The 25,571-nt window shown below is 43.6% G+C and overlaps 6 protein-coding genes across 6 annotated transcripts in view; all 6 read right to left on the bottom strand.

The window, feature by feature from the left end:
* The window catches only part of LOC109479123 (beta-1,3-galactosyltransferase 5-like), an 8,356-nt gene extending 7,884 nt beyond the window's left edge, over positions 1-472 (bottom strand). Inside the window, exon 1 of the mRNA XM_019780993.1 lies at positions 20-472. Within this exon, the coding sequence (XP_019636552.1) occupies positions 20-472 (453 nt within the window). The remainder of the gene's footprint in view (positions 1-19) is intronic.
* A 6,201-nt stretch (positions 473-6,673) lies between these two features.
* Positions 6,674-9,218, bottom strand: LOC109479206 (beta-1,3-galactosyltransferase 1-like). Its single transcript, XM_019781099.1, has 2 exons — positions 9,149-9,218; positions 6,674-7,698 (listed from the first exon to the last, which is right to left on the bottom strand). The coding sequence occupies exon 2, from the start codon at positions 7,695-7,697 to the stop codon at positions 6,750-6,752; it is 948 nt and encodes a 315-aa protein (XP_019636658.1). The 5' UTR covers position 7,698; positions 9,149-9,218; the 3' UTR covers positions 6,674-6,749.
* A 1,199-nt stretch (positions 9,219-10,417) lies between these two features.
* Positions 10,418-13,205, bottom strand: LOC109479204 (beta-1,3-galactosyltransferase 1-like). The gene is made up of 3 exons (XM_019781097.1): positions 13,037-13,205; positions 12,605-12,771; positions 10,418-12,231 (listed from the first exon to the last, which is right to left on the bottom strand). The coding sequence occupies exons 2-3, from the start codon at positions 12,743-12,745 to the stop codon at positions 11,290-11,292; spliced, it is 1,083 nt and encodes a 360-aa protein (XP_019636656.1). The 5' UTR covers positions 12,746-12,771; positions 13,037-13,205; the 3' UTR covers positions 10,418-11,289.
* Positions 13,206-14,687: 1,482 nt separating this feature from the next.
* On the bottom strand, positions 14,688-16,659 carry LOC109479200 (beta-1,3-galactosyltransferase 1-like). Its single transcript, XM_019781092.1, has 2 exons — positions 15,799-16,659; positions 14,688-15,440 (listed from the first exon to the last, which is right to left on the bottom strand). Exons 1-2 carry the CDS (start codon positions 16,611-16,613, stop codon positions 14,753-14,755), a joined length of 1,503 nt encoding a protein of 500 aa, XP_019636651.1. The 5' UTR covers positions 16,614-16,659; the 3' UTR covers positions 14,688-14,752.
* A 1,852-nt stretch (positions 16,660-18,511) lies between these two features.
* On the bottom strand, positions 18,512-20,269 carry LOC109479203 (beta-1,3-galactosyltransferase 1-like). Its single transcript, XM_019781096.1, has one exon. It carries the CDS (start codon positions 20,220-20,222, stop codon positions 19,023-19,025), a length of 1,200 nt encoding a protein of 399 aa, XP_019636655.1. The 5' UTR covers positions 20,223-20,269; the 3' UTR covers positions 18,512-19,022.
* A 2,293-nt stretch (positions 20,270-22,562) lies between these two features.
* LOC109479201 (beta-1,3-galactosyltransferase 5-like) lies at positions 22,563-24,412 on the bottom strand. Its single transcript, XM_019781094.1, has 2 exons — positions 24,359-24,412; positions 22,563-23,980 (listed from the first exon to the last, which is right to left on the bottom strand). The coding sequence occupies exon 2, from the start codon at positions 23,958-23,960 to the stop codon at positions 22,563-22,565; it is 1,398 nt and encodes a 465-aa protein (XP_019636653.1). The 5' UTR covers positions 23,961-23,980; positions 24,359-24,412.
* Positions 24,413-25,571: the final 1,159 nt, after the last annotated feature.

Raw genomic sequence — 25,571 nt, 5'->3', positions numbered from 1 at the left:
GTTCCAGATCTTGCTGTACAGCTGGGTCGAACGGCTGCCCAACGGCGAACACTCTCTTGATGACCACCCCAGCTATGTTGGACTCGTTCGCCCAAGTGCGGCGGATGTCCTGCCGCTGGATGTAATTCTTAGGCGACGTCGTGACAATGATGAGAAGAAAAACGTTCTGGTTCTTGCACTTGTCCGGATGCTCCAATGTGAAGTGGTAAGGATGCGGGTTTATGGGAGACGAGGAGCCCCGTGGCTGACTGCCTCCGCCAGTTTTCTCCGCTCCGCTCTTTACTCCAACGGAATCGTGTGTCAGGCCTTGTGGAGGGGGGTTGAAGAGGTTCAAATTTCTCGACACAGTTTCTTTGTCACATTTTTGCAGCAGCGAGTGGAGTTGGTATGATATGGTGATGATGCAGCCGACAAGCATGCAGTTGAAGATCGCGTGGACCTTGCCTCGAACACTGCCTATCCTCAGCGGCATGGTGCCCAGTCTGTGGGAAAGAAAGAAGCAAGAGTTATTTTTTTCCATTCCAACATCTAATCACAAGACGTGGTGACGGCACACGACTCGGTGAGCGGTGGATTCTTGGAAGGGAAACATCTGTAACGTTATATCTGCATAACCGGTATAACTGGCCTTTTGCGTAACACGCCAGCTTCGCTATTCCTAGTTCTTTTAAGAACTTTACGAACTACGATTATGTCATTGTGAAGATATGGCGGCCGCCAATTTTTTTTATATATTCCAACATCTAATCACAAGACGTGGTGACCGCACACTCATCACCTCACCCATCACACTTATCACCTAGAGCTTTCGACCGGCAGTGAGAACCATTAGAATGTGCCCAATACAGTTTTTAGAACTTGAAAACCAGATTTTTAAAAGTCAATATTGTAGTCACATATATCTACATACTAAATTGAAACAACATATCCACATGTATATCGACATTAATGAAGCAAACATGCCGAAAATTGTGACAGAAAATGGTTACTGGTGGGGTCCTGAGCTGAATTTTGGGGAACCACCCAGAATATAATGGACTCATCCCACAACCTGAAATGGAATGTATCTTGCTCCTATCTTCCACCACATTGGTTCTTTGTTATGTTCAGTTTAACATTTTTTTTCAAGCAGTTGCAGTCATGGTTGCAATCTAGATCCTTTTGAAGTAGCTAATTGTCTAATTATCTCATGACCTGTACTTAGTTCGAATGAGCAAAAATGTACAATTAAGGTCTTTCCTTCCTTATTATCACATTGTCTAATGCTGAAGACATACATGTGTGTTTTTAACAAGATTATCCACCCAAACTGGGTCACTACAACAATAAGTCTAAGGTTAGAACGATCCGCAGTCCTTGTGTTGATGATGGCGTCTGGCGATAAACAGATCAGCCATTTTCACGAGTCAGTGACCTGGAGGTAAAAAAGGTTATTCCCTGGGGATGTCTATGTATGATCTTCGCTTTTTTGTACCACAAAAAAAATCCTACTTCACGTCCACAGTTTGGAAAACCCGGAGTAGATTGTTGATTTTTCATGTGTAAAGCTAAAACGTGAAAGGAAAGTTTACGGTGGTAACAAAACAAATTGCGTAACTAAGATTGATTATTGTTATGTCCATGACCCGACCACCTGATAGTTACACTGTGCCGCAGGGAACGTTTTTTAGCCACTCGCATCAAAACATTCGCTCTAACGTTGACGCCCATCGCGCTGGGATGGATGTAAACACAAGATAACACGGAATCAGATCTACTCTCCAAGCAGAAGTTGGTGGGGAAGATTCTCCAAGCAGATCCCTTTCGGTGGCAAAAAGACAGTATCAAATTGGCCAGGCAGTATCCACTAGCCAGAGAAGGTCACCAGTCACAAAAAACGGCCATGTATAAAAAAGTAACGATCAACCCCCCACAACCTCTGCTTGGAGAGTAGAAGATTGTGACATTTCTATCATTGGTGGGGAGTAGCGACATATGATAGAAAGGTCGCAGCCTTCCCCACCAACCTCTGCTTGGAGAGTACTAGTATGCAGACCTCACTGAAATGGCGTGACCTCTAGTTTTTACTACCTGCACGTGTTAACACATGCAGTATAAGATGAGATAACGACCACTTCTGTGTAAGGACCACATACCAGCCACTCGTCACTTTTTCTACAAGAACATGGCAGCTGTGGGCTATTAGTGCATAGTATCTAGTAATTATAACTTATTTCAGTCACTGAGCCATCTCAAATCTTCTGTATCTGTATCAGTATAGCCGGTATAACCGCCCTTCGACGTAACACACCAGCTTCGTAGGCACGCGGCGCGGCGGCAGCTAGCTATATCACACCGAACAACTTGTTACACTCAATCTTTGCACATTTAATTGCAGGAGTTGTTTATAGCTTTCTAGTGATGATGCCCCAACTGTGCTTCGAATTCGTTGGTGTTACTCACTTACGTTACGTTATAGCTAGGAAATTACAGCACATCTACTGGTAATGCACATAGATTTCTAGTACCTTTTCCATTGCCATTCAACCTAAACAGCACTTGCAGTACCAGCAGCCCGTACGAAAAGACTAAAAAAACTCATTCAAACACAAGGCCTAGGCAAGATGCCTGTACAAGTCTTCGCAGAATGACTGGTCTTTACTTCAGTGCCCTTAATTGTGAGGCTTTTTGTAATGTTTTTGTTCGTGTGCTTGCATATGCATTGTAATGTTAAGTAGTATTTGTCAGATAATCATTTGTAAAAACAGTGTTATTCAGCATGTTTTTGCACAGGCTGCGAGGCTGTTTTTTATTAATAAACTGTTAATTGTAAACTGTTGTAAACATTAAAACATCACAACCTCAGTCTACTTTTACAATTTTCTCTATCTAAAATCCCTAGAGTCCAAGAGAAGATGATTATAATGTGCTCAATCTCCAAACAGATACGTTTTCTTACAGACTAGTGAATACATGAAGGTGAAGATAACGTGACAGGGGAGGGGTGTACATTCTTACCAGGGATCCCTGAAGCCTTTTCTTTTTATACTGCCTTAAGCGCATTTTCCTACACAATGCATGGGCGACTGCCTTGGCGGAAGGAACATTTCTGCCAAATCTTTGAATTGGGTGAACGTGGGTTGGCTTCACAACAAATTACGTAGTAGACAAGTGAGAATGGTCTGGGCACACATGCAGGCAAAGTTTAGGGGCAACCGACTGTTCGGCATAGTTAGGAATCCCATGTACTTACATGACAATGGCGCAGGTGTATTGTAACAAACGAAATCGCGTTCCGCGGATACTTACCGATGTTGTGGATCAAACCTCGCGTCGTCGGAAAGGTGCGAAATACTTCTTCATGTTGTAACTGACAGATCACACCTATACGGAATACGTGGCGGTGGAAGCGCCAACTCACCAAAATCGGGGTCGATATTTTGTCAACCAAAGTTTCTTGTGTTATTAGAATACAGCAACGCGTACTTTAAGTAATAGAAGTTGAAATCAAGGCTTTATATTGCTTCAAATATTATCATAATTGTTAATTATCGGTTTAACCTTGACACTGGTTGAGCTTGTTTTGTCTGCCATGTTATGGTCACCCCTATTTACAGCATGGACTCGTCCTGGGCGGGAAAGCTGAAAGACTGGTAGGGCAGTTTGGTGCGGATTTGTCTGTAACTCGTGACGGCGGGTCATGGAGGTCAATCTGATACTGTACCACGGTTACGTATAGCGTACGTGTAGAGTTGAAATATTTTCTAGCCAGTAGTTCTTTTTTTTCTAATCAGTGCAAAGTGAACCTGATCTTAACATCGTATATCGATGATTTTCGGTTCAATATAATGTCACATTAATTCCCCTAGCTTAATTACACTCAGACACAGTAACCGTCGACCATATATGTAGCATTATGATAGACTCATACCAACTAGTAACTTTATTATTTGCCATACACTGTACCCGTGACAATCATTGTGCAATAAACTTTGACTTGACTTGATTTGACTTGTAAATAACAGTAGCTCATTTCGACTAAAGAAATGTGCGTGCACATAATTCGAGTTTAACTGTACTCACTGAAAGTTAATCATACATACATTAAAGTGATCCTTAAATTACTGAGAAGTTTCGTCAGTTTGATAACGAACTTCTACATTTAAGTAACTAAAACATGTGGGAGAAACGAACCGGATTCCTTAAGGAAACGTATAAAGTATCATAATTGCAATACACACGGTGAAGGGGATACTTTTCTTTTGTTCCCAGATCCCTAGTTTGACCCATTGGGCAGATCGTTCAGCGGATAATTAGTATGGTACTGCCCTGAGGCGTATGGCTGTGTGCCTTTCAAACCCTTCCATTTGTCGATTGCACGCGAGAGGTTTAGTCTTTGGCTTATTTTGACGTGCTTTTACTTATTTTTATCGGGTTAACTCTTTTGTACTGGTATCTTTTTCATGCCAGCCAAACGATTTGGATACTGTCCGTGAATAGTTTCATCAGGTTGGTAAGTCACTGACTCAGTAAAGAGTCTCATTTTACAAAACAAAGTGTTTTATTCACAGCCGACGTTTCGGTGACCGTCTGTCACCTTCCTCAGGGCAATTCTGACTGGATCACATTGCACTGCAGCACAGGTGTCGCTGCTATTTGGATACTGGTTGGCAAATGGATAGTGCCTGGCCAATTTTCTATGGTATCGACAGTAGTACATGTAACTGCAATACGGCCATTTTTCGTAAGGCGTAAACAGGCCTTTTTTATTGGCTTAAGCTTCGTCATCCGTAGGCAGTCGCCCCCAAATCATCGTAACTCGTAATCAGTACATTAGTCGTAACCCGTAACTGGTCGTAATCAGCTCTGAGAATTTAACGTAATTCGCAATCAGCGATGAAAATTTTGCGTAATTCATAATCAGTAACGCCCCCCTCCCTCCGCTCGCTATTAGGTATAGAGGGCCTGCATGGGGGGGGGGGGTAGTGATTACTGATTACGCAACATTTCGCCGCCAATTACGAATTACGTTGAAGCCTCAGAGCTGAGTACAACTTTACGCTTTGCAGTTTATGTTCTATTACGAATTACGTTGAAGCCTCAGAGCTGAGTACAACTTTACGCTTTGCAGTTAATGTTCTATTACGAATTACGTTGATTTTTGGGTAGGCTGCCTGCGGATTACGAAGTCTATCAAAAAAGGCCTGATTACACCTTACGAAAAAGGGCATGCAGGCCCTCATTATACTGCTGACACAGTCAAGAGCCCATCGTAAATCATGTGGTGTAATGAGTCGAACAAATTGGCTAACATGGCGCGTTCAGCTGAAGGCCTGTATGACCTGCGTGCCATTGTCTCACGGCCTGGGGCTACATCCTGCAGTGGAAAGAGACCTTGCAGTGATGGGTTGCGAGTGGGAGGGGGCGCAACGAGCCGCGCAAGACAGGAAAAGATTGAGAACAATGATGGCCCGCCTCAGCAGTAGCTGATATGCGGTGTAGTGGTAGGTAGGTAGTAGCTATATAGTCTCCACCAGACTTCTTTTGCAGGCTAGTTGAATAAATCGTAGAAATCGGCCTAAAAAGGGTATTAATTGGCGAGAGAAGGTAGCCGGCCAGAGAAGCTCCATTTGCCTGCCAGGCTACCTTCTCTCGCCAATTAATACCCTTTTTAGGCCGATTTCTACGGTTTATTCAGCCTGCAAAAGAAGTGTGGTGGAGACTAGGTAGGTAGGGGCTAAATCTAACTTCCAAACAGATCTTTTGGTGGCTGCAGCAGAGAGTATCAAATTAGCAAGACGGCACTATCAAATTAGTTAGATAGTACCATACTGGGAATACAGTATCAATATGAAGACTAAACTTTGCCTACACTGGAATTCGAATGAATTGGGACTTTCCAGTGATGGCAAAGAAAATTTAGCTCTTTACTTTCTAATGACTTGTATCAACACAGATGAACTTTTATTATCAAAACAGTATCAAATGGGCAAGGCAGTATAATTGACAGGGTGGTATCGAATTGGGAAGACAGTATATGAAGTGTAATACAAGACACAACAAAACGTATGTTTATATGTTCTTTGCTTATTAGTTTATCAAAATCTTCCTTCCGAGTTACGTACATTAAAGAATGCGTAATGTCAAAACAACCAGAAAATGACACCAAATTCCAAACATCAAACTTCCAAAGTCCTGTAAGTAACACACCGTACGTTTAAAAACAACCTTCACAATTTGTTCTAGTATATAATATATTCAGCCTGCAAAAGGAGTCTAGTGGAGACTACCCACATGGGCTTATAAGAAACCAAAAGTCACATAAACATAAGTACAAGATATAAATCCAAGTCAAACTTGTAACAAGCCCTGCATGCTATACATAGGGAATCCATATTGAAGACTGCGGAGATACTAAAAACTCCTGAACACTGTGTAGATACTAAAAACTTTTTCAAAATGATTGTAAAAGTTCATACCTCTCCCGTACTAGCCACCCACGAAAATGTAGTTAACATGTACTTGGTACTAAGCACAGTTTCCATATAGCCTCCGTATCAGGCTTATAGAACTGGGGGTTTGGTGGTCTTCGGCTGTTTTCTGATCAGCCCAGTTCTAAAAACGGGCCCGGGGTAATTCAACCAGGCCGGCTATGTTGTCTACATGTATATGCAACCAGAAAATAGCACATAAAAGCTCCCAAAGACCCTGAAGACCCCCCCAAACCCCCAGTTTTTGGCATGCTATGGAGGCTAACAGTTTCCATAGTTCTAACACGTGTAGCAATCCAATGTACAGGAGTAGAATCCATCACAGAACTTGCCGTGATGTTTTGGGGCAATGCCGAGTTTCTTCAGGCAAGTGCCGACGTACACATCCTCCAAGTAGAAGTACTTTGTAGTCAGGGAGGTCTCGTACAGAAGCTTCGGCATGTCGCCGGACATGACATAGGCGAAGCCGCGGGCATAGGGCGGATACATGTCGCGTGGATACTCATCTTTAGGTACGTACCGTTGCTGCAATGGCTCACGAGCGGGCTTTTCGTCCGTGTTGACCCAACCGACCAGTAATTTGGTCGCAGATGCGGGCAACTCTTCCAAGTAGTTCACCAAGTTTAAAATGTTCACGAAAATGTCTGGCGACGCTTTCAAGACATATTTGGCGTTGGGACAGAACCGCGAGGCCCATTTTAAACCCATGACTGTCTTCAGGGTGGCATTGCGAGGCGTGTCTGCAAAGTTTTCCTGAATGATGTCTCCGAATAACTTATTCTCGTCTTCCAAAGCTTGTTGGACCTTTACATCCCCGCTATCGCCGACTGCGAAGACTGTCCTGATAACCACCCCCGGTACGCTGGTCTCGTCTCCCCATGTTTGCCTGACGGCCTGCCTCTGTGCCTGACCCTCGGGCGGTGTGGGCACGATAATCAGAAGGAACACATCCGAACTCACGCATCGAACCGGATGGTTTAAAGTGAAAACGAACGGGTGCGGGTTCGCGACTTCATGCTCACTTCTCGACATGTTTGCCGTCGCAGGGAGGACGTCTGGCCGGTCAATTCCCTGCAGCGACCCGCCTTCAGACGTGATGAGGTACGAGTAGCGCTGCTGCTGTGTGGAAAACACGCACAGCGAGGCGACCAGGGCACAGACCACAAGCACTACAACCATGGGAGCACACTGCAGCTGTTTCCCCATATCTGCTAGCTTCTGTGTCATTCTGAAAAATACAATGTCGAATGACTAACGATACACTGAACAGAAAACAAGAAACTCTTTAAAAAATCAGTTATTTTCCTTCCGAATTTTTCCCTGGTAGAGACGGTCCCTAGACTTCATGGTGCGCAGACTTGAAATAAACTGAGGTTGAAGATGTGACTTTGTATTACTTCTTTCATTTTCATCTGATTACATTAGATGTCAGTTTCATTAAACAGGTACAAATGTGTCATTGAAAGTTCCAAGTTGCTGTGTTTGTTTTTTCCCAGTTGCTGGGACTTTACTGTGTTGGTCCCAGCCCTGGCTTAAGGGGGCACACCCCAGTTTATTTTGGGTCTTAATTCGATTCTGCATACCCTCAACTCTAGCGACCGTCTCTTTCAGGAAATACCTCTTGAGGCAAAACACTGTGTTTGCAAATGAAGGATATCCCTCTAGCTACGAGAACAATAGAATTTCAATTTCTTTCACCTCTCACATTTTTGTAAATTTTAGGGGGAAAAAGAATTTTTCGATAAAAAATGATGCCAAAAATTGGCCATTTTCACGTGGAATCAGACCCATCACCCAGATTTTAGCCACTAATATGATTTATATGGTCGGAAAGAGAAAACCCTTATGTATTATTAAGAAAAGTATAAAGAAAATCCTAACACTGAGATTATCACAATAGCCCGTCGCGTGAGGCATAGCGACAGCACCCCCCGAACGCATACAACGCATATGTAGGTCAAACCGAAGCACCGCACTGAAGGCGGAAGGGCACCCGGAAGTAAGCCTCGGGCCCCGGAAATCAATTTTCACCCAAAACACGCCACTTCTTACACTTTCCAGCCATGTTAGTAGTTAATACCATTTTGCAGCAGATTATGAGAAATGTAAACTCAAACATGAACCAACGGAACCCCTTCGTCACTTTTTTTCCGGGCACTACAGCGGAAGAATTGGTGTGTGCACCGTTAAGATTGTTTTCCAATATCGTGGAATAGCCTTCCAGAGATAGTGCTCGACGAGAAAATTCCTAGCATCATTTAATTTTAACAATAGATTTTGTGCGATGAAGAATCCGACTTGTTGAAAAACATCCTGAATTTGTATGAGACCAGATTTGACCCAGTTCTTATAAAACAGTGTTTTGCTGCCTAGTTTTATGTGTTGGTTACCCCATATTTCACTGGTTGTCTGTGGCGCCTGCTTTACCCCCCCCCTCCCCTTCACCTGCTAAATGCCAAGCCAGTATCACATTATTGTAAAAAGTTGGCATAACAGAAGTTCTGGGCAATCATTTTTCAAACAAAAATTCAACCAGAGTAACAAGTCATCTTCACCACATTCATCTAAACAAATGAAACTTAACACCCTGCTAGTTACTTAAACATCGAGTGCTAGCGTCAATCGGGTTCACATAGACTGCTCAACAAGACTTTGCACCACAAAAAGGTGGGACTTACCCAAATCTTTGACTGTCCAGCTCCAATCTTTGTCACGGAATGAGGAGCCTCCGACTTCGGTTGCATTATGTTACACGGATGGAGCACGTGACTCGGTGAGCAGTGGATTCTTGGAAGGGAAATGGGGACTAACATCTGTAACGTTATATCTGCAGAACCGGTATAACTGGCCTTTTGTGTGTAACACACCACGCAGCTTCGCTTGAGCTAGTTCTTTTAAGGTATGGCGAAAGAAAGAAAGAAAGAAGAAGAAGATATGTCGGCGGCATTTGTGAACGCTTGGCGCTAGCCCCAACTTCAACCGGCCGGTAGCGCTCTAAACTACGATGGAGTAACGAACTAAGTGTAGAAATCACATATCAGACATACCATGCATGGTGTAATGACATGTTTAATCGAATCTCTTGCGTCCCTTTAAAAGCTGGATTGATTTGTTTCACCTGCGGGACTGGAACCCCCTCTGAATTTTCCTTTGAAACCCTCTCAAAAACGACGAAAACGTCATTTAAGAAGGTTCAATTTTCAAAACTGACCCCCCCCCCCACACACCAGGAAGCTCGCGACCTCTGCGCTCGCTATACAATACGGATATATCGAAAGAACACACGATGTACAATGTACGGGAAAGTGCTTTATAAGAGCTACTGGATAGTTACATTGATATAATACAATCTATACTATTCAAAGCTAAACAATTTTGATAGAAGACTACTGGCTAGTTTTGTGTAAATTTAAAACTATACAGTATTGATACAAGACAAGATCAGGAGTTGTATGACTACTATACAGCTAGATTTGTCGATACTGTCTTTTGCCACCCTAGGATCTGCTAAGAGATAAATCTATTAGCAAGAGTCACAATAGTAAGGCCATGTTGATTTGATTATATGGATGACATCCGCGCGCGCATGAATTTTCGGCCGTTTCCCAAAAAAAAAGTTTTCAACCATACTGTAAATCGTGCAAAAAAGTTGCTAAATGAGCAAAAATATACAATAAGTTGCAAGGAAAACATTTAGAAACGATAGCAATGTCGTAGAATGCCAAAATCAAAGGAAAAAAGACAAAAATGTAAAGAAATGAATTCGAAGAGTAGATTATTGGCCATAACATATTCTGTGCCATTTGTTCAACCTTCATGACCACGTAGATTTCATAGTAAAAGCAACTTTTTTTTTGTCAAAACTTTTTTTTTATTCGCACGCTCGCATCAGTTTTCGGGTTCCCAGAGGATGTCATCCATATAATCAAATCAACATGGCCTAACAAGTAACAAGAGTCTTCCTTAACATCCCAGTCGTCCACGAACAAGTACTACTTTATACCAGTCTGTCACCTTCCTCAGGCAATTCTGACTGGTTCACATTGCACTGCAGCACAGGTGTCGCTGTTATAGATGCATTCTCAAACGTGAAATATTTACATATCTACACATATACGCGCACGGCTACAGGGAATTGTATCTACATTGCGGTCCCAAACGTACATCATTCATTGTACATGTATACATTTTCTAGGCATCGTCCTAGAATCCCCTCCAATACTGTTAATGGCATCCAATGCAATTTCAGGGCGTCAAAACTCGGGAGGTCGTGGGTTCGAACCCCGACCCGGGACCAGGGGTTTTTATCTGTTTCTACTCGCTCCTCCTGTTTCTTACAATAAGGCAATCTGTATGATATATACTGATATACTGATATGACACATACTATCCTACATTAGCACATTTGAATCAGTATTTCACACGTTAGGCATTTAAAACTGCAGAAACAAGCCCTAAGATGAGTCCTTTATTTTCTGGGTGGTACCCTAAAAATCAGTCCCGGTCCTTCCAGCAACCGTTTTGGCAGACTTTTTGGCATTTTTCGCTCTATGATTAACAAGATACACTGTGACAGTGTTGTTTCAACTTAGTATATAGATAAGTAACAAGAATGTTGACTTTAAAAAATCTAGTTTCAAAGCCCTTAAATCTGCACTGGTCTGGACTGGACGTCCCTCACCGTCCCACAACTCCTGACAGCAGCCCAAGACAGGAGGACCTGGCTACACTCCTGCTGCAAAGTCTGCCTTGTCCCCCCGACGACCAGTGTCGGTCATGGGACTAGGTAGGTAGGGTAGTAAATCTGCACTGGATGTCTTTAACACGTGGATGTAATCGCTGACCAAAACCTCTTCATTTTTTCAGGCGAGTCGACAAAGCGCGAAGCGATGAGCCACTTGTAGTGGCAAGAGTCTACCTCAACGTCCCAGTGGCAGAACCCACCGTGGTGGCGTGGAGCGATGCCGAGTTTTTCCAGACACAGACCGAGGTAGATATCGTCCATGAACAGGTACTTTGTAGTCAGGGACGCCTCGTACAGAAGCTTCGGCATGTCGCTGGACATGACATGTGCGAACGCGCCGGCATATGCTGGGTAGGTGTCCCTGGGGAAGTCATCCATGGAGACGTACCATTCCTTGTCTTCTCCCTCAGGATCGCGCACAGGCACAGAGTCGTTATACACCCAACCTAGCACTAATTTCCTCGTCAGAGCTCCGCGTAGACTTCTCAGGTACCTAACCAAGCTGAAAATGTTCACGAACGTGTTGGACTCTACTTTCAGAACGTATCTAGCGCCGGGACAGAACTGGGAGGCCCACTTCAGCACCATGACTTGTTTTATCGTGAGACTACGCGGCGTGTCTGCGAAGTTTTCCTGAACGACGTCTCTGAAAGTTTCGCTCTCATCTTTAAGAACTTGTTGGATCCCTACATCGTCACTAACGCCGACTGCGAAGACTGTCCTGATCACCACCCCCGGTACGCTGGTCTCGTCTCCCCAAGTTTGCCGTATCGCCTGCCTCTTTGCCCGGCCCTCGGGCGAGCTGGTCACGATAATCAGAAGAAACACATCCTGGTCCTTACATTTGTCAGGGTTGTTCAGGGTAAAAGTGAAGGGGTGGGGGTTCAGAACCGGGAATTTGCGGGTTCTCATGACGTTCTGGGGTGAAGTGACGAGGTCTGATTGTCGCCGGGAAGCTGCGTCGACGCCATCTTGCTGAGAACCTCTCTCAAGCAGCGTGCCTTCCATGGTGCGGACCTGATGGAATGAATGTACATATACATTATACACGTGAAAGATATATGTATATATATATATAGATATATATAGATATATATAGAGAGAGAGGGGGGAGAGAGGCAGAGACAGAGAGACAGAGAGAGAGGGGGAGGGAGAGAGAAGGAGATAGATGGATAGAAATAAAAATAGATAGAGAGACAGAGAGAGAGAGATAGGTACATAGATAGATAGATAGGTACAGATAGATATCTATGCTGTCTGCAGACTACAACAAACAGACACATAGAACATAACATAAGAACGACCACCCCATCCAAACTATAACCCCCTGCCCCATCGTGGAAAGCTCAGAAAAGAAAGAAGAAAATGGATATACAGGCTAAGTACGGACCTGTTGGTTGACTAGGTAGAACTCGTAGCAGATGGTGAGGAGTAGAGCGGCCAGGACGCAGCTGAGGACAGGCGGACGGGGGATGTTCCCATGCCGAGCGGCCAGCACGAAGCTGTTGATGTGTTTGTTTATTTTGTCCATTCTCTCTGGATACGCTTATTTCTACCCTGTGAAAATAGTAATTAGATTAGATTAGATTAGACTAGATTAAACTTTTCAAGTCTAAGGTCAACAAACATCTGTCCTCACTGTCTGTACAGTAACCCAAAACATTTTGAGTGGCTGTCATGAGCATTGTTTTCTGCATCTGTATCATTCTGTATAGCCGGTATAACCACCCTTCGTAACACACCAGCTTCGCAGGCACAATAACATAAAACAGAGTGAAACTATGAATAGCGAAACTGTAACAGTGAATAAAATAAAACTTACCGTAAGTTTTATACCCACGTAAACCGCCAGCCCGAAGCTCCACTCTCTTTAAAATGATGTGAATCAAGATCAAGACAACTCATGTTTTCCTTCTGGGTCAAAGTTCACAGGGGTACTACACCTGTCGTTTAGGGTTGCACTTATGTGATTGTTTCAGTTCTTTGTTTAGTTGTTGTGGCTCTAGAAAACACACGTTAATGAAACATGTATGACTTACACGTAAGAACCACGATGTTTGAAGGGAAATGAAAATAGCATAAAACAAAATTGCAATTGTACAGATAGATTCAGATGTGGAAAAATACCCCACTTATAGACGATCAGAAAGTAGAACAACCTGTACTACAAGACGACAGGAATTCGAACAAGGGCTGTATTGTCTTCTTTCAGAAAATGGGTAATTTGAGAAAGGCCTATTTCATATAATATGTCTCTTCCACCTGATAAGTTGGTTAAGTGTTGGCCACACTTCAGGAAATTCAGGCAATTGCCATACCTCTGATGTACAATCTATATATACATAGGAAATGCACAATAGTATGAAATGTATACTATAATTTTTGTATCCAGCTACATGTACTTATTTATCAACATTTTTATTGTTTTCATTGGAATCTAACCTTTACCAGAGGAGAATTCTTTATCTCTCTTGTCCCTGTCCCTCTTTTTTCTGCATTTTTACTGTCATATCTTGTATTTTGTAACATTCCACTCATTGACCAGATTTCAGACTTGTGTGACTCCTGCACTGTAGTTCCTAAGAGAGTCGATAGGTTCGCTGTTGTACAGTGTGAATTGTAACCCAAAACATTTTGAGAGGCTTTCACGAGGCTTATTTTGTGCTGAATATGAAGTAAATAAAAAAAAAATATTTACAAAAGTACGAAACAATAGTTTTCACTGATGCCCGGTTTATTTATATCGTAGATTTGACACATTGCAGTAACAAACAAACCCTGTATGTTTATTTACATTTACTAGTACTAAGTACATCACACTTAGTGTATTTCACTGTTCACAACAATCGTACAAATAGATTATCCCGAATTCACTAGATATGGATGAAAGAACTGGACAGTACATTACAACAAACCTATATAATAAGGTCATATAAACTCACTCAAAGCAGTCGTCTGTATCAGCTATTCTATACGACAATATGCCATACCTTGTCACGGCTTCAGTTCTATCAAGTTTTTTTATGTCTCCTTGCTGACCGCTGAACAATCAACGCTTTAAAATTACCCCTTTGCGAATTTCATACACGAAGAACCTATTTTCGGTTAGGGATGTCCCTCAGATAGGACTTTAAATGGAGGTCCCGTGTTTGAGGAGAGCCACACCCCACGCACGTTATTAAAAGAACTCACCGCACTTATCGAAAAGAGTAGGGGCCTTCGCGGTGTTCAAACCGTACCGCTTGTACTTACATGTACAAAACTGGTGTGTTACGCCTAAAAAGGCGGTTTACCGGTCATGTGAAACAAACAAACAAGAACGCATTTCTGTGTACTAGTATGTTGTTGTCCTTTACATGATACTTCGGCACATCGTACGTCATATTCCAAAAGATCAACAGAGGATTTTAAAATACATGATACTTAAACATCGTGCATCATATTCCAATCATAAAACCAAGGGTAACAATTCAGTTTCCTGTCTGTTGGAAACGTGGCCTTAGTTACAAACACTAGTTCACAGACGATCTGACACCTTTCAGCAGCTAGTGAGAGTGTTCCACAGGTACCACATGTACTCATAACGTTTCACCCAGTGACTCGCCATCAGCCAGTCGAACTGGCACGAGTCTATGTGCGTGTACCACGGTATAAACCCTCCCTGGTGTACCGGCTCGATCCCAAGTTTCTCCATACACAGACCCAGGAAGGCGTCTTCTAAAAACAGATACTTGATCGTCTCAGCAGTCTCGTATAGAGTCTTGGTGACGTCATTGCTGATGACGTAGGCGAACCCGCAGGGGTAGTTGGGATAGGAGTCCCGTGGGTAGTCCTCGTACTTGACGTACCACTTGTTCCACTGACTCATGGGATCGCGGATGGGTTTGGTGTCCACGTACACCCACCCCGTGACGTAACGCGTGACGCGGGATTTCAGTAGACCAATCAGGTGCCGCGTGACGCTGAAGATGTTGACGAAGGTGTCGTCATCGGCTTTCATGATGAAGCGAGCTTTAGGGCAGTACTGGAACGCCCACTTCCAGCACATCACCGTTTTCAGAGTCAAGTTGTGGTAGGAGTCGACGAAATCTTCCTGTATGATGTCCTTGAACTTGTTGTTTTCCTCCACCAGGGCGGCTTGAGCTTCCTGGTCATCCGTGAGTCCGACGGCGAAGACCGTTTTGAAGACGACGCCGGGGATGTTGGACTCGTTCCCCCAGGTTCTCCTGAAAGTTTACAGTTTTATTCATACAATCAGCCTCGTAGGTATATGAACAACAAGCTTCTGATAATAGTTTTGGTAGTTTGGTAAAGTATAGGACATAAGAGTTTTCTTCTACACAACCAAATACTCGTACCTTGCTTACGTAAGGTATGAGAATCATTGAAAAACGCCCTCAGGTGATATGTATTTCCTGGATAAAGAAATCAAACAAACAAACAAATCTCTGACCTCATTCTCTAGTCTTAATTTTAACTTGTAATTGTATGAAATCTGTCCTTTTGTGTATACTGTATATCTGTTTTATGTATGTATGTTTGTCTGAGCCCTGGAAGATTATCCCCAAACAAACAAGTGCCCACCTGATGGTCTCCCGCTCGACCTGCCCCCGGACTGTGGTTGTGACCAGGATGAGCAGCAGGACGTCTCCGTCTCCGCACTTGTCCGGGTTGTTCAGGATGAAGTTGAAGTTGTGCGGGTTGATGACCGGGTCCGGAGGTGCGGATGTCGCGTGGAGAGGCGGGCTGAGAGTCACGGCAGCTGTGGCAGCGCTGGTTGATGCCGGCTTTGGTGCGAGAGTGGTGTTCTTTGCCTCCGAGTCGATTTTCGCCGAGGAAATGTTGCTGTCAAGATCTTGTGGTTTATTCAAGTCGACAGAACGCTCTTCTTGAAGATCCTGTGGTTTACTCAAGTCGACGGAATCCTTTTCTTCAAGATTCTGTGCTTTTCTCAAGCTCGAGTCGACGGAGTGCTCTTCATTCGAACGTTCGACTTGATCGCTCAGGTCTTGAACGGATTCCTGCTCCTTTTTCGCGGCGAGGCTTCTCCGCACGACGTCACGTCCGTCTCTGATGACGTCACTTCCGTCTATGACAACGTCATGCCTGCCTCTGATGACGTCACTTCCGTCTCTGATGACGTCACGCCTGCCTCTGATGACGTCACGTCCATGTCCGATGACGTCACGTTTGTCTCTGATGACGTCACGTTTGTCTCTGATGACGTCAGGTTTGTCTCTGATGACGTCACTTCCGCCTCTGACCAGCGTCATCTTCCTCTCTAGTCGGTGCATGCGCTCTCGCAGCGTGTAGAGGTGTAGACAGGCTAGCATCAGGCCGAACAGCAGGGCGGCGTTCAGGCCGGACCGGAGGTTTCCCAGCTTCAGTCTCAGTCCCATGTCCTGCTTGCTCAGTCTGCCTGTAAAGTAGACTGAAACATTTCTAATTGTTAAACACATTGAATATGTAAGCAGATCCTAGGGTAGCAAAAAGACAGTATCAAATTGGCCAGGCAGTAGCCATTAGCCAGAGAGGTTCGAATTGGCCACCCAAGGTGGGGGTAGCGACAAAAAAAGGGGGCTATATATAAAAAGGTAACGATCTTCCCCCATCAACCTCTGCTTGGAGAGTAAATAATACGCATAATTAGACAGGAGTCGCCTACCCTGGGAATTCTAACACGGATAATTGAAAGCGCTTTCAAATTATTAGAAAGAAGCTACTAATTTTTCGGTGGACTGGGTAAGGTCAGAATCTCCCTCCCAGTGGGCGATACCAAAACTAGGGGGTAGTTCCTAAGCTTATTACACAAAATGGCAATATACTGAATGATTCGGTTGTGACCAAGAAGGTTATAGTGGACATATCATCTCCCATAACCTCCGTTTTAACTGTTAAACTGTTTTATAAACGGTATATTCAATCATCCGCACTCTCAATCTCCATATACAAGGAGGGTCGGTAGGAATTTAATACTAGTAGGTTAAGGACTTGTAAATCTACGGGAGGGTGGGAGAGTGGGTGTTGAAAACACGTTTGGTTGGTCCGGAAACTGGTTTGTAGTACCCCCCCCCCCCCAAGGTTCAGGGGTCCTTTGTCGTATGATTCAAACGATCCTATGGTCAGTGATAACGTGCATACGATAAATTTAGTTATAGCATAGATTCATATGTTTAACGTTTTGTCATTATATGTGGTAAAACATGAAGTTACAAATAAATTTCAGACGATAAATTTCAGGCAATTCGACACCAAAGATGGTGTTTAGTAAGATTTCAAATTTCAATTTTTCAACATAGGCAACATGCGTGCGATACTATAAAATTCTGCACTGTGAACTGTTAGGTACTTCCTGCAATTCTACTACTAAAAAAATGCTGCATAAAATGTATTATTCTCACCTTAGTGTCTCCAAGAACTTGGCGAAGAAGGGAAAAGACGATGTGAGAAGAGAAAAGAACACCAGAGTCAACTCTGAATCACCACCTGCCACTCCCTGTGTTAACTTACTTGTCTGTCATCCACTCACAGTCATACTTGTCTTCACAAGTTTCGGAACAAACCATTGTAATTCAAGGGGTAGCTTTATACATGACTACAATAAAGAAGAAATAACTCTTCCAAAACCTACTTTACAAATCAGTTAAATCAACGCTTTTCTCAGGTCACAGGTATTACATACCCATGTAGGTATCATCATTTGAGCTGTATATGTTATGTTATATATTACAGAAAACGCAGGGACCTCCCTTGGGGTGCTTAATGTAAAACTCCCCGATAGAACCAGAACAAAGGACACTTGTGAGAAAACTGGAAGAACAACTTGAGGTTACATTGGAAGTATTTTTGGGCCTTTCCTTTTTCCTACTAAAAACAAAACGGCCCTGTATCAAAATAAAATACCAAGAAACTTCATGACTTGAACGTTGGGTGTTCAAATCACAGAAAGGGCACACAAAGTTTTGAGGCAGTAAAGTCATCTACAGGGGCTAGCTAGAGTTGCGTAACACCCCTGCAAAACTAGTGGAACATTCCAGGGTGCGCAGCTTTTAAAATGACAATAATTAGACAACACCCAGATAGACCCGGAACAAAGGGGACATAGATAACAAGAAAACTAGCAGAACAACTAAGGAACCTTTGATTTTAGCAATCATGTCATGACCTGCATTTACATGGATTACAAGTATTTGTGAAATCTCTGCTTATTATTACTATGATTTGACATCTCAGCCCTTTCCCGAATCTTTTCTTCTTTTCTTTTCTGAATAAGGCCAATAAAAATTGACAACAGAAGGAAATGTATTATTCTTTATTGTCCTTTGCAACATACAACATTGGATACATCGAGGCACACTTTGAGATAGAGCTTTGATAATAGACATCTGTATCAGTTTCTGGTAGCAACATCAGGAGCAACAACCTCACACTGTGACGGGTACTCTAGAAGTTATGCTCGTTTGGTACTTAATACTGTTTTACTGTGACATACAAACATATTTTATTTACAAAACATTGTCACATTATCGATGGAGGATATATCATCAATTCCCCCAGTTACCCTGAGTTATCTGTATCAGTTAAGTTAAATCACACACGCATAAATATATAGTTCATCATCATATTGAGTTGGTAATATATAACTACGACTGACTGTCCAATCTCTTGTCACATTTTTAACCGTGCAGCACGGCCCTGTCTGAAATGAGAAGTATAACCAGCCAGTATTAGTGTAAGGTGACAGGCGGTCACCGAAACGTAAACTAGCTATTCACACTTTGTTGTGCGTAAATAACTACTTTGCATTCCTAACATCTCTTGCTGAGCACGTTCCAAGCTCTGAACATGTCCTCCGGAGTTTTGAACCAATGAGAAGCCAGTTCTTTGACAGAGGTACATGAGTTTGTCTGTGCCTTGTATATCCGAAAGCCGGGCTGGTGTGCAGGTTCGATTCCCAGTTTCTCCAAACAGAGCCCCACATATGCATCCTCCAAGAAGAGATATTTCACAGTCAGCGACACTTCGTACAGCGGCCGTACCACGTCGCCGGACATCACGTAAGCGAACCCGCAGGGGTATTTGGGAAAGGTTTCTCTGGAGTAGTCCTCCTTGCTTAGGTACCACTTTTTCTGCTTCCCGACTGAGTCTCTAATCGGTTGTGCGCCTGAGAAGACATGCCCCATCAGTAGTTTAGTGGTGTTACTTGCAGGCAGATGTTTCAGGTATCTCACTAAGCTGTAGATGTTCACGAACGTGTCGTCGTCAGCTTTCATGACGAACTTGGCCCCGGGGCAGAATTCTGACGCCCACTTCAGACACATGACGGTCTTCAGGGTCAGATTTCTGTACGAGTCTACGAAGTCCTCCTGGATGATGTCTTTCTGTACCCTGTTCTCGTAGTCCAGTCCTCGCTGCGTCGCGGCGTCGTCCGTTCTCCCCACGGCGAACACCGTGACGACGTTGACGTCGTGACGTAACGTCGCGTTGCCCCAGGTGTGACGTATGGCGTGCCTCTGGGCGTGGTTGTTGGGCGATGACGTCACGATGACGAGAAGGAAGACGTTTTTTCCCGCGCATTTCCCAGGATGGTTTCTCACGAACCTGTAAGGGTGCGGGTTAACGATCAGCGAGTCACTTTCACTACCACTTTCACTTGCGTTACCCCTGGCTACCGGTACTTCCGAAACACGACTTTTGCTATCTGCGTGCAAAGTCCGCCCGCTAGTTCTGACCCCACTGGCAGGTGCAAGACCCTCCACGTGATGAAGTTCTCCCCTGACGTCATCGGCAATGTCAGAGGTCAAAGGTCCTCTGATGTCATCGGTAGTGCCAGAGGTCAAAGGTCTTCTGACGTCATCTTTAGTGTCAGGGGTCAGTCGACCCTTTAGTTCTCTCCTGCGCTCCAGACGGTGCAGATGTCTCCGTAGCAGGTACATGTGGAAACACCCTGCCGACACGCACACGAGGAACATCAGCTTCAGGGTCACCCTCAACTTCCCGCGATTCATGGTGATACCGAATGTAGCCAGGTCGCTATTTCTGGAAAGAACACGAATGTATAATGTATTTATTTATCGGGACTTAATTGTTTATTGTTTACTTCAGGCATGGAGCTAAAAAAGAGTCTTTTAACTCCATGCTTCAGGCTCGCTGGTCCATATATTTACCATCACATAACATTACACAAACACATCTAAAAATCATTTAAGTGTTTACAGAGCATGAGTGGAAAAATTGATGTTGTTATGTGATTGGATCTTAATACTGTTGTGTGGTGTAATTAATATTTCCTGTTGTTTTGTGCAACATTTCTTTTTGTTTTGTTTCTCAGTAGCATATGGAGAGTTGAAAAACCGGTTTTCCTTGCAGATTTCCTTTCCATACAGATGTCCTTGCTTGCAGCATGCAACCTTTCCTTCACGCCACACACAAAGTTTCCGTACTGCGTTCACTTGAATCCAATGAATTTTCGGAACCAAAATCCTCTAAGGATGGAGCCTCAACTTAATAACAGCTATTCATGTTTCGTTCTTTTTTTTCCAAATTTCTTATAAGCATTGCTTCAAAAAAAGGAAGTTCCCAACCTTTGACCCTACTTCTGATCTACATACAAACATGCACAATAAAGCTCTCCATTCAGTAGCATGGATTAGATACAAAATGTACATGTATAGGTCATTTGAATAAATAATGTATAATACATTAGCCCGGTCAGAAAATTAGGTTATGGATCAAGCACACTCTCTTTTGATTCAATCAAACAAAGAATAGAACACAATCATCGTGATGACATGAAAGTTCGCCAGTGTGAACCTCCTTTTTTAAAAGTCAGTACGAAACGGACATTCAATGGTACCAAAACTTTACATGGGTTCTGAACAATAGATCTAGTGGTATCATCTACACGATCAATGCAGTGTTGAGACTTGCTCAGGTACCTGCTAAGGTACTTGCTCAGTGTCTGTACGTCGATGAAGGTTAGACATCCAGGTAATAAAATACGCCAAAAAAACACTCAAGCAACTAGATATGATTTTGGAAGCGTTTCAAGTAGCATCCACTACCTTTCCTCAGTGACACTAAAGAGTTGTCAGAAAAGCAGGTTTGTAAGTACGAACCATTGATTGATATGCAGTGTCGGTAGATCAGTGTGTCGATTAGAATTTAGAAAACCGTACCGATGTTACCCACCTTCCTACCCGAGAGAGTCGGTCTGAGGACTCCTATGTGTGTCCTTTCTCTGTCCTTGAGACTCCGTGTTGCTTGTAACATCTACAGTCGGGCATGTAAGACACCCCGGAGACTAAACCTGGAACTCAAAGTGGTTGTCCCAGTTGTCTGATCACGACTTGGCGTGAGTTGGGACAATGTGCGGGATGTACCATTGTTCTTTTAGAGGTGATTATTATTTTTTTAACAAAGGTCCTTCACAAAGTGAACAGTGTCAAACAGGCACTGAACAGAAGATGCAGTTCAACACTTGCGCTGAATCATTGTGAAAATTGCTACGGACAAAAGCGAACACTGTGGTATTCGTAAGGAGCGACCTAAATAGTGGATTGACCCTGATAATCCTTACTGCTCCCCCATTTGAAAATGGTCTGATCCCTGTCGTCAACCAAAATAAGCAGTTACGTCATATTTTTGCATTTCTATGTTTTCCCTACTCTTCAAGCAGAGGTTGTGGGGAATGATCGTTACCTTTTTATATATGGCCGTAACACACCAGCTTTTGTATCTGTATAGCCGGTATAACTGCCCTTCGGCGTAACACACCAGCTTCGCAGGTACGCGGCGCGGCGGCAGCTGGCTACATTACACCGATCGATTTGTTACACCTAACCCTTGAACATATAACTCTTGGCATTGTTTAAAGCTATCTAATGACAATCCCCCTACTGTACTTGGTGACAGCGAGTTTGACCTAATTTGGGAGATTATTGCCGCCATCGCGTGCAGGTGATGTGATAATCACAGGTGAGAAAACACCTCACAACAAAACAGGCCGATCAGGTACACTCTGGGGACACATCAGGGGTCAATCCATCTCAACATGTTTTATCCTACTGACCGAGATGGATTGACCCCTGATCTGTCCCTAGAGTGCGCCTGACCCGGCCTGTTTTGTTGTGAAGTCTTTTCACACCTATTTGGATACTGTCTGGCCAATTTGATACATATACTGTCTTTGCAGCCACGCAAAGATCTGCTTGGATATTTTCTCACTCTTTCTTTTTATTAAAATTTAAAAAAATTGAACAGAAAACATGGCACGTACACAAAATACTAGTGTGTAACACAATGTAAATCAATCATTTATTCACCAGATGGTAACCTTAACGCAAATGCTACACTCTCGGACGACACGCGTTTATAACGAGCCAAAACTTCCACATCAGACCCTGCTCTGACACCCCACGACTGGCCAGTAACCAGTCCAGACCACAGTACTTCACGTCAACAAATATAGGATAAAACCCGGTATGATGAGTCAGCTCTATTCCTAACTTCTCCGCACAGAGTCCCAAGAAGACGTCCTCTAAGGAAAGGTACTTGACCTTGAACGACACCTCATACAGAGGTCTTAGAACATCGTTCGACATGACGTAAGCAAACCCGCCGGGGTATGTGGGATACGTGTCTCTGGCGTACTCTTGTTCACTGACGTACCATTTCGGGATGAAAAACGGATCCCGGAGAGGTTTGGTCCCGCTGTAGGTGTAACCCATGATCAGACGGGTAGTGTTGCCTGCATGTAGATCCCGCAGATGGTTTACGAGGGGAATCAGGTTCACAAAAGTGTCGTCTTCTGCTTTGAGCACGAACTCGGCGTTACCACAGAACTGAGACGCCCACCTCAGGCACATGACCGTCTTCAGACTGGAGTTCCGGGGCGTGTCAGCAAAGTCTTCCTGCAGAATGTCTCTGTGTGCTTTGTTCTCTTCTGCCAGAGCTGTTTGGTGAGTGATATCGCCCGCTTTGCCTATAGCGAAGACGGTCTTGATGTTAACTCCCGGCATGTTGGTCTCCTTGCCCCAGGTTTTACGCACGTCGCTCCTCTGTCTGGTGTTCCCGGCGGCTGACGTGACCATGATGAGCAGAAATACGTCCTGATTCTCGCACTTGCCGGGATTGTTTATAAGAAAGGAATACGGGTGCGGGTTGATGTCTGCAACAGTCTCAGATCCTTTATCAGTGTCAGGTCCGTGTTGAGACTCTCCAACCTTCGCGCTCTTGTTACCTCGACGCTCGTGTTCTATGGAATCTGCCATTCGATGCTCATGTTCTATAGAGTCTGTCCTTCTATGCTCATGTTCTATAGAATCTGCCTTTCGGTTCTCATGTTCTATAGAATCTGCCCTTCGGTTCTCGTGTTCTATAGAATCTGCCCTTCGATTCTCGTGTTCTATAGAATCTGCCCTTCGGTTCTCGTGTTCTATAGAATCTGCCCTTCGATTCTCGTGTTCTATAGAATCTGCCCTTCTATGTTCGTGTTCTATAGAATCTGCCCTTAGGTTCTCGTGTTCTATAGAATCTGCCCTTAGGTTCTCGTGTTCTGTAGAATCTGCCGTTCTATCTGCCCTTAGATATTCCTTCTCATCTCCATGCTCCGTACCATAGAGCTGTGAGAACCGCTGCTCGAGGTGACTGACCCTGTCCTGCATGAGGTTAATGTGAAACAGCACCCCTGTCAGAGATATCAGCAGGACGGCGGTCATGGCTCGCCGGATCCGGCCGGGACTCATTCTCAGGCTTTGGAGTTTGTCTAGAAAAGTAAATATATTGTACATACACACAACGTCCAAAACTGAAGCTCACCCACGCACCCCTCCCACCCATTACGCACCTTAAGGTATCTCCGTTTGCCTAAATACATGGAAGTTGTTTAGCAGTTATTGCTCCCACCAGCATTTATTAGATATGAATATCGTTACTTAAGAGCGTTCTATCCCTATTAGCAACACGGATTTGTCACCAGATTGTCAGGAAAATGTAAAGCTTTGCATAATTAAGACAGGCAAATCTATCTATGTTGCCCAAATTACTGGGTTAGAACTCTGTGTCCCAAGTTGTTACTACCAGTGAAGGAATTGCGTCAGACAACTTATTCTTAAGAAACGTTGACGTTCTACCAGATACGTACGTGATGGAGTGTAGAGGCGGACTGTTGATACTGTATCTAATTCTGCAGGGTCTTGGAAGGAATGACCAACTGTATAAAGACGCCTGGTACACAAGCGAAAAGACAACCAAAACCTAACAACTTTGTTTTTCTCTACAAATTGACCTTTTTGGACGAGACTACTTTTGGAGTAGGGGGATGTTTTACTGTTCTGTTTAAAAGATTTAGAGAAATCGGTTTGCAATAATATCTTAGAATGTTTGTTATTTTGTTAGTTAGTTAGTTAGTTTGGCTGGGAACATAGATTTAGAAACCTGAAACCAATTGTTTGTAGCCCTTCAAACAAAAAGGTTGATCGGTTTGCTCCAGATAACACACTTTTATTGTTTCTTTCAGTGTGTACAAGGGTTGCCGCTGTTCAACCGGTTTATTTTCTTAAAAGGGTGGGCGTGTCTACAGAAAGAAAAAAAAAGATGGCTGCCGCGCGCATAGTTTGTATTCAGTCGATTAATTTAGGCATGTAATTTTCCCCTTGAGAGGATAAAAAGACTGTAACAGTACTGCCTTCTTGTCTTTAGGGTTTGTCAAAACGCGTCTACTGTAAAACTCACCAACCATCATTTTGTAAGGTTTTATTTGTTGACAAATTTACTAGCCTATGCCAGGCTTCAGAAGCGACTGGAAAGAGAAGAAATTCGCCAAATAGACAGATAACACGGGAGTTGGTCCGCTTAAGGAGTGCAGTTTGCCAACCCAATCCCCATCCTCCCGAAAAAAACTCCCTTAGCGGACCAACTACCAGCCACTGCCTCTTTCCAACCGCTTCTGAAGCCTGGTAGAGACTACAAAGTCATAAGGCACACCTTTGACATCGTCTACTGACCTACTTGAGTCATTTTAGACAACAATAGCAAATAAATCATGTAGATATGAACCATTATTATCAACCCTATTGTTGCACACGGGGAAAGCCCATCTATTAGTATGAATTATTAATTATCATACTAGTATCACTTGTGGTTTCCTGAAACCCTGCCCCAGTCCGTAGGCTTTTGTCTGCTTAACTATACCGGGCCCAGCTGTGTACCAGCCAGGGTCTTAATAAACGATTACCGCTTCTGACACAAAAGCACAGACAGGACAAGTGCTATGTAAGGGTATTGACCCATATCTTGTATGGTTCCCAATATTGAATGGCATTCAATGCTTGTGTTCTATAGAACCTGCTCTTCGA

The sequence above is a fragment of the Branchiostoma belcheri genome, unplaced genomic scaffold, assembly GCF_001625305.1.
Source record: "Branchiostoma belcheri isolate BF01 breed outbred unplaced genomic scaffold, Haploidv18h27 scaffold47, whole genome shotgun sequence".
NCBI classification, from domain to species: Eukaryota; Metazoa; Chordata; class Leptocardii; order Amphioxiformes; family Branchiostomatidae; genus Branchiostoma; species Branchiostoma belcheri.
Note: the sequence above shows the minus strand (reverse complement) of the source record. Positions and strands in the feature narration are given on the sequence as shown.

What these genes read in the sequence shown, in the direction of transcription:
- LOC109479206 (XM_019781099.1), bottom strand. Translation starts at nt 7,697, where the DNA reads ATGACACAGAAGCTAGCAGATATGGGGAAACAGCTGCAGTGTGCTCCC.
- LOC109479204 (XM_019781097.1), bottom strand. Translation starts at nt 12,745, where the DNA reads ATGGACAAAATAAACAAACACATCAACAGCTTCGTGCTGGCCGCTCGG. An exon ending in TCTACCTAGTCAACCAACAG is followed by an intron (nt 12,232 to 12,604) that starts GTCCGTACTTAG and finishes TCATTCCATCAG; the next exon opens with GTCCGCACCATGGAAGGCAC.
- LOC109479200 (XM_019781092.1), bottom strand. Translation starts at nt 16,613, where the DNA reads ATGGGACTGAGACTGAAGCTGGGAAACCTCCGGTCCGGCCTGAACGCC. An exon ending in GTCGAGCGGGAGACCATCAG is followed by an intron (nt 15,441 to 15,798) that starts GTGGGCACTTGT and finishes GTAAACTTTCAG; the next exon opens with GAGAACCTGGGGGAACGAGT.
- LOC109479203 (XM_019781096.1), bottom strand. Translation starts at nt 20,222, where the DNA reads ATGAATCGCGGGAAGTTGAGGGTGACCCTGAAGCTGATGTTCCTCGTG.
- LOC109479201 (XM_019781094.1), bottom strand. Translation starts at nt 23,960, where the DNA reads ATGAGTCCCGGCCGGATCCGGCGAGCCATGACCGCCGTCCTGCTGATA.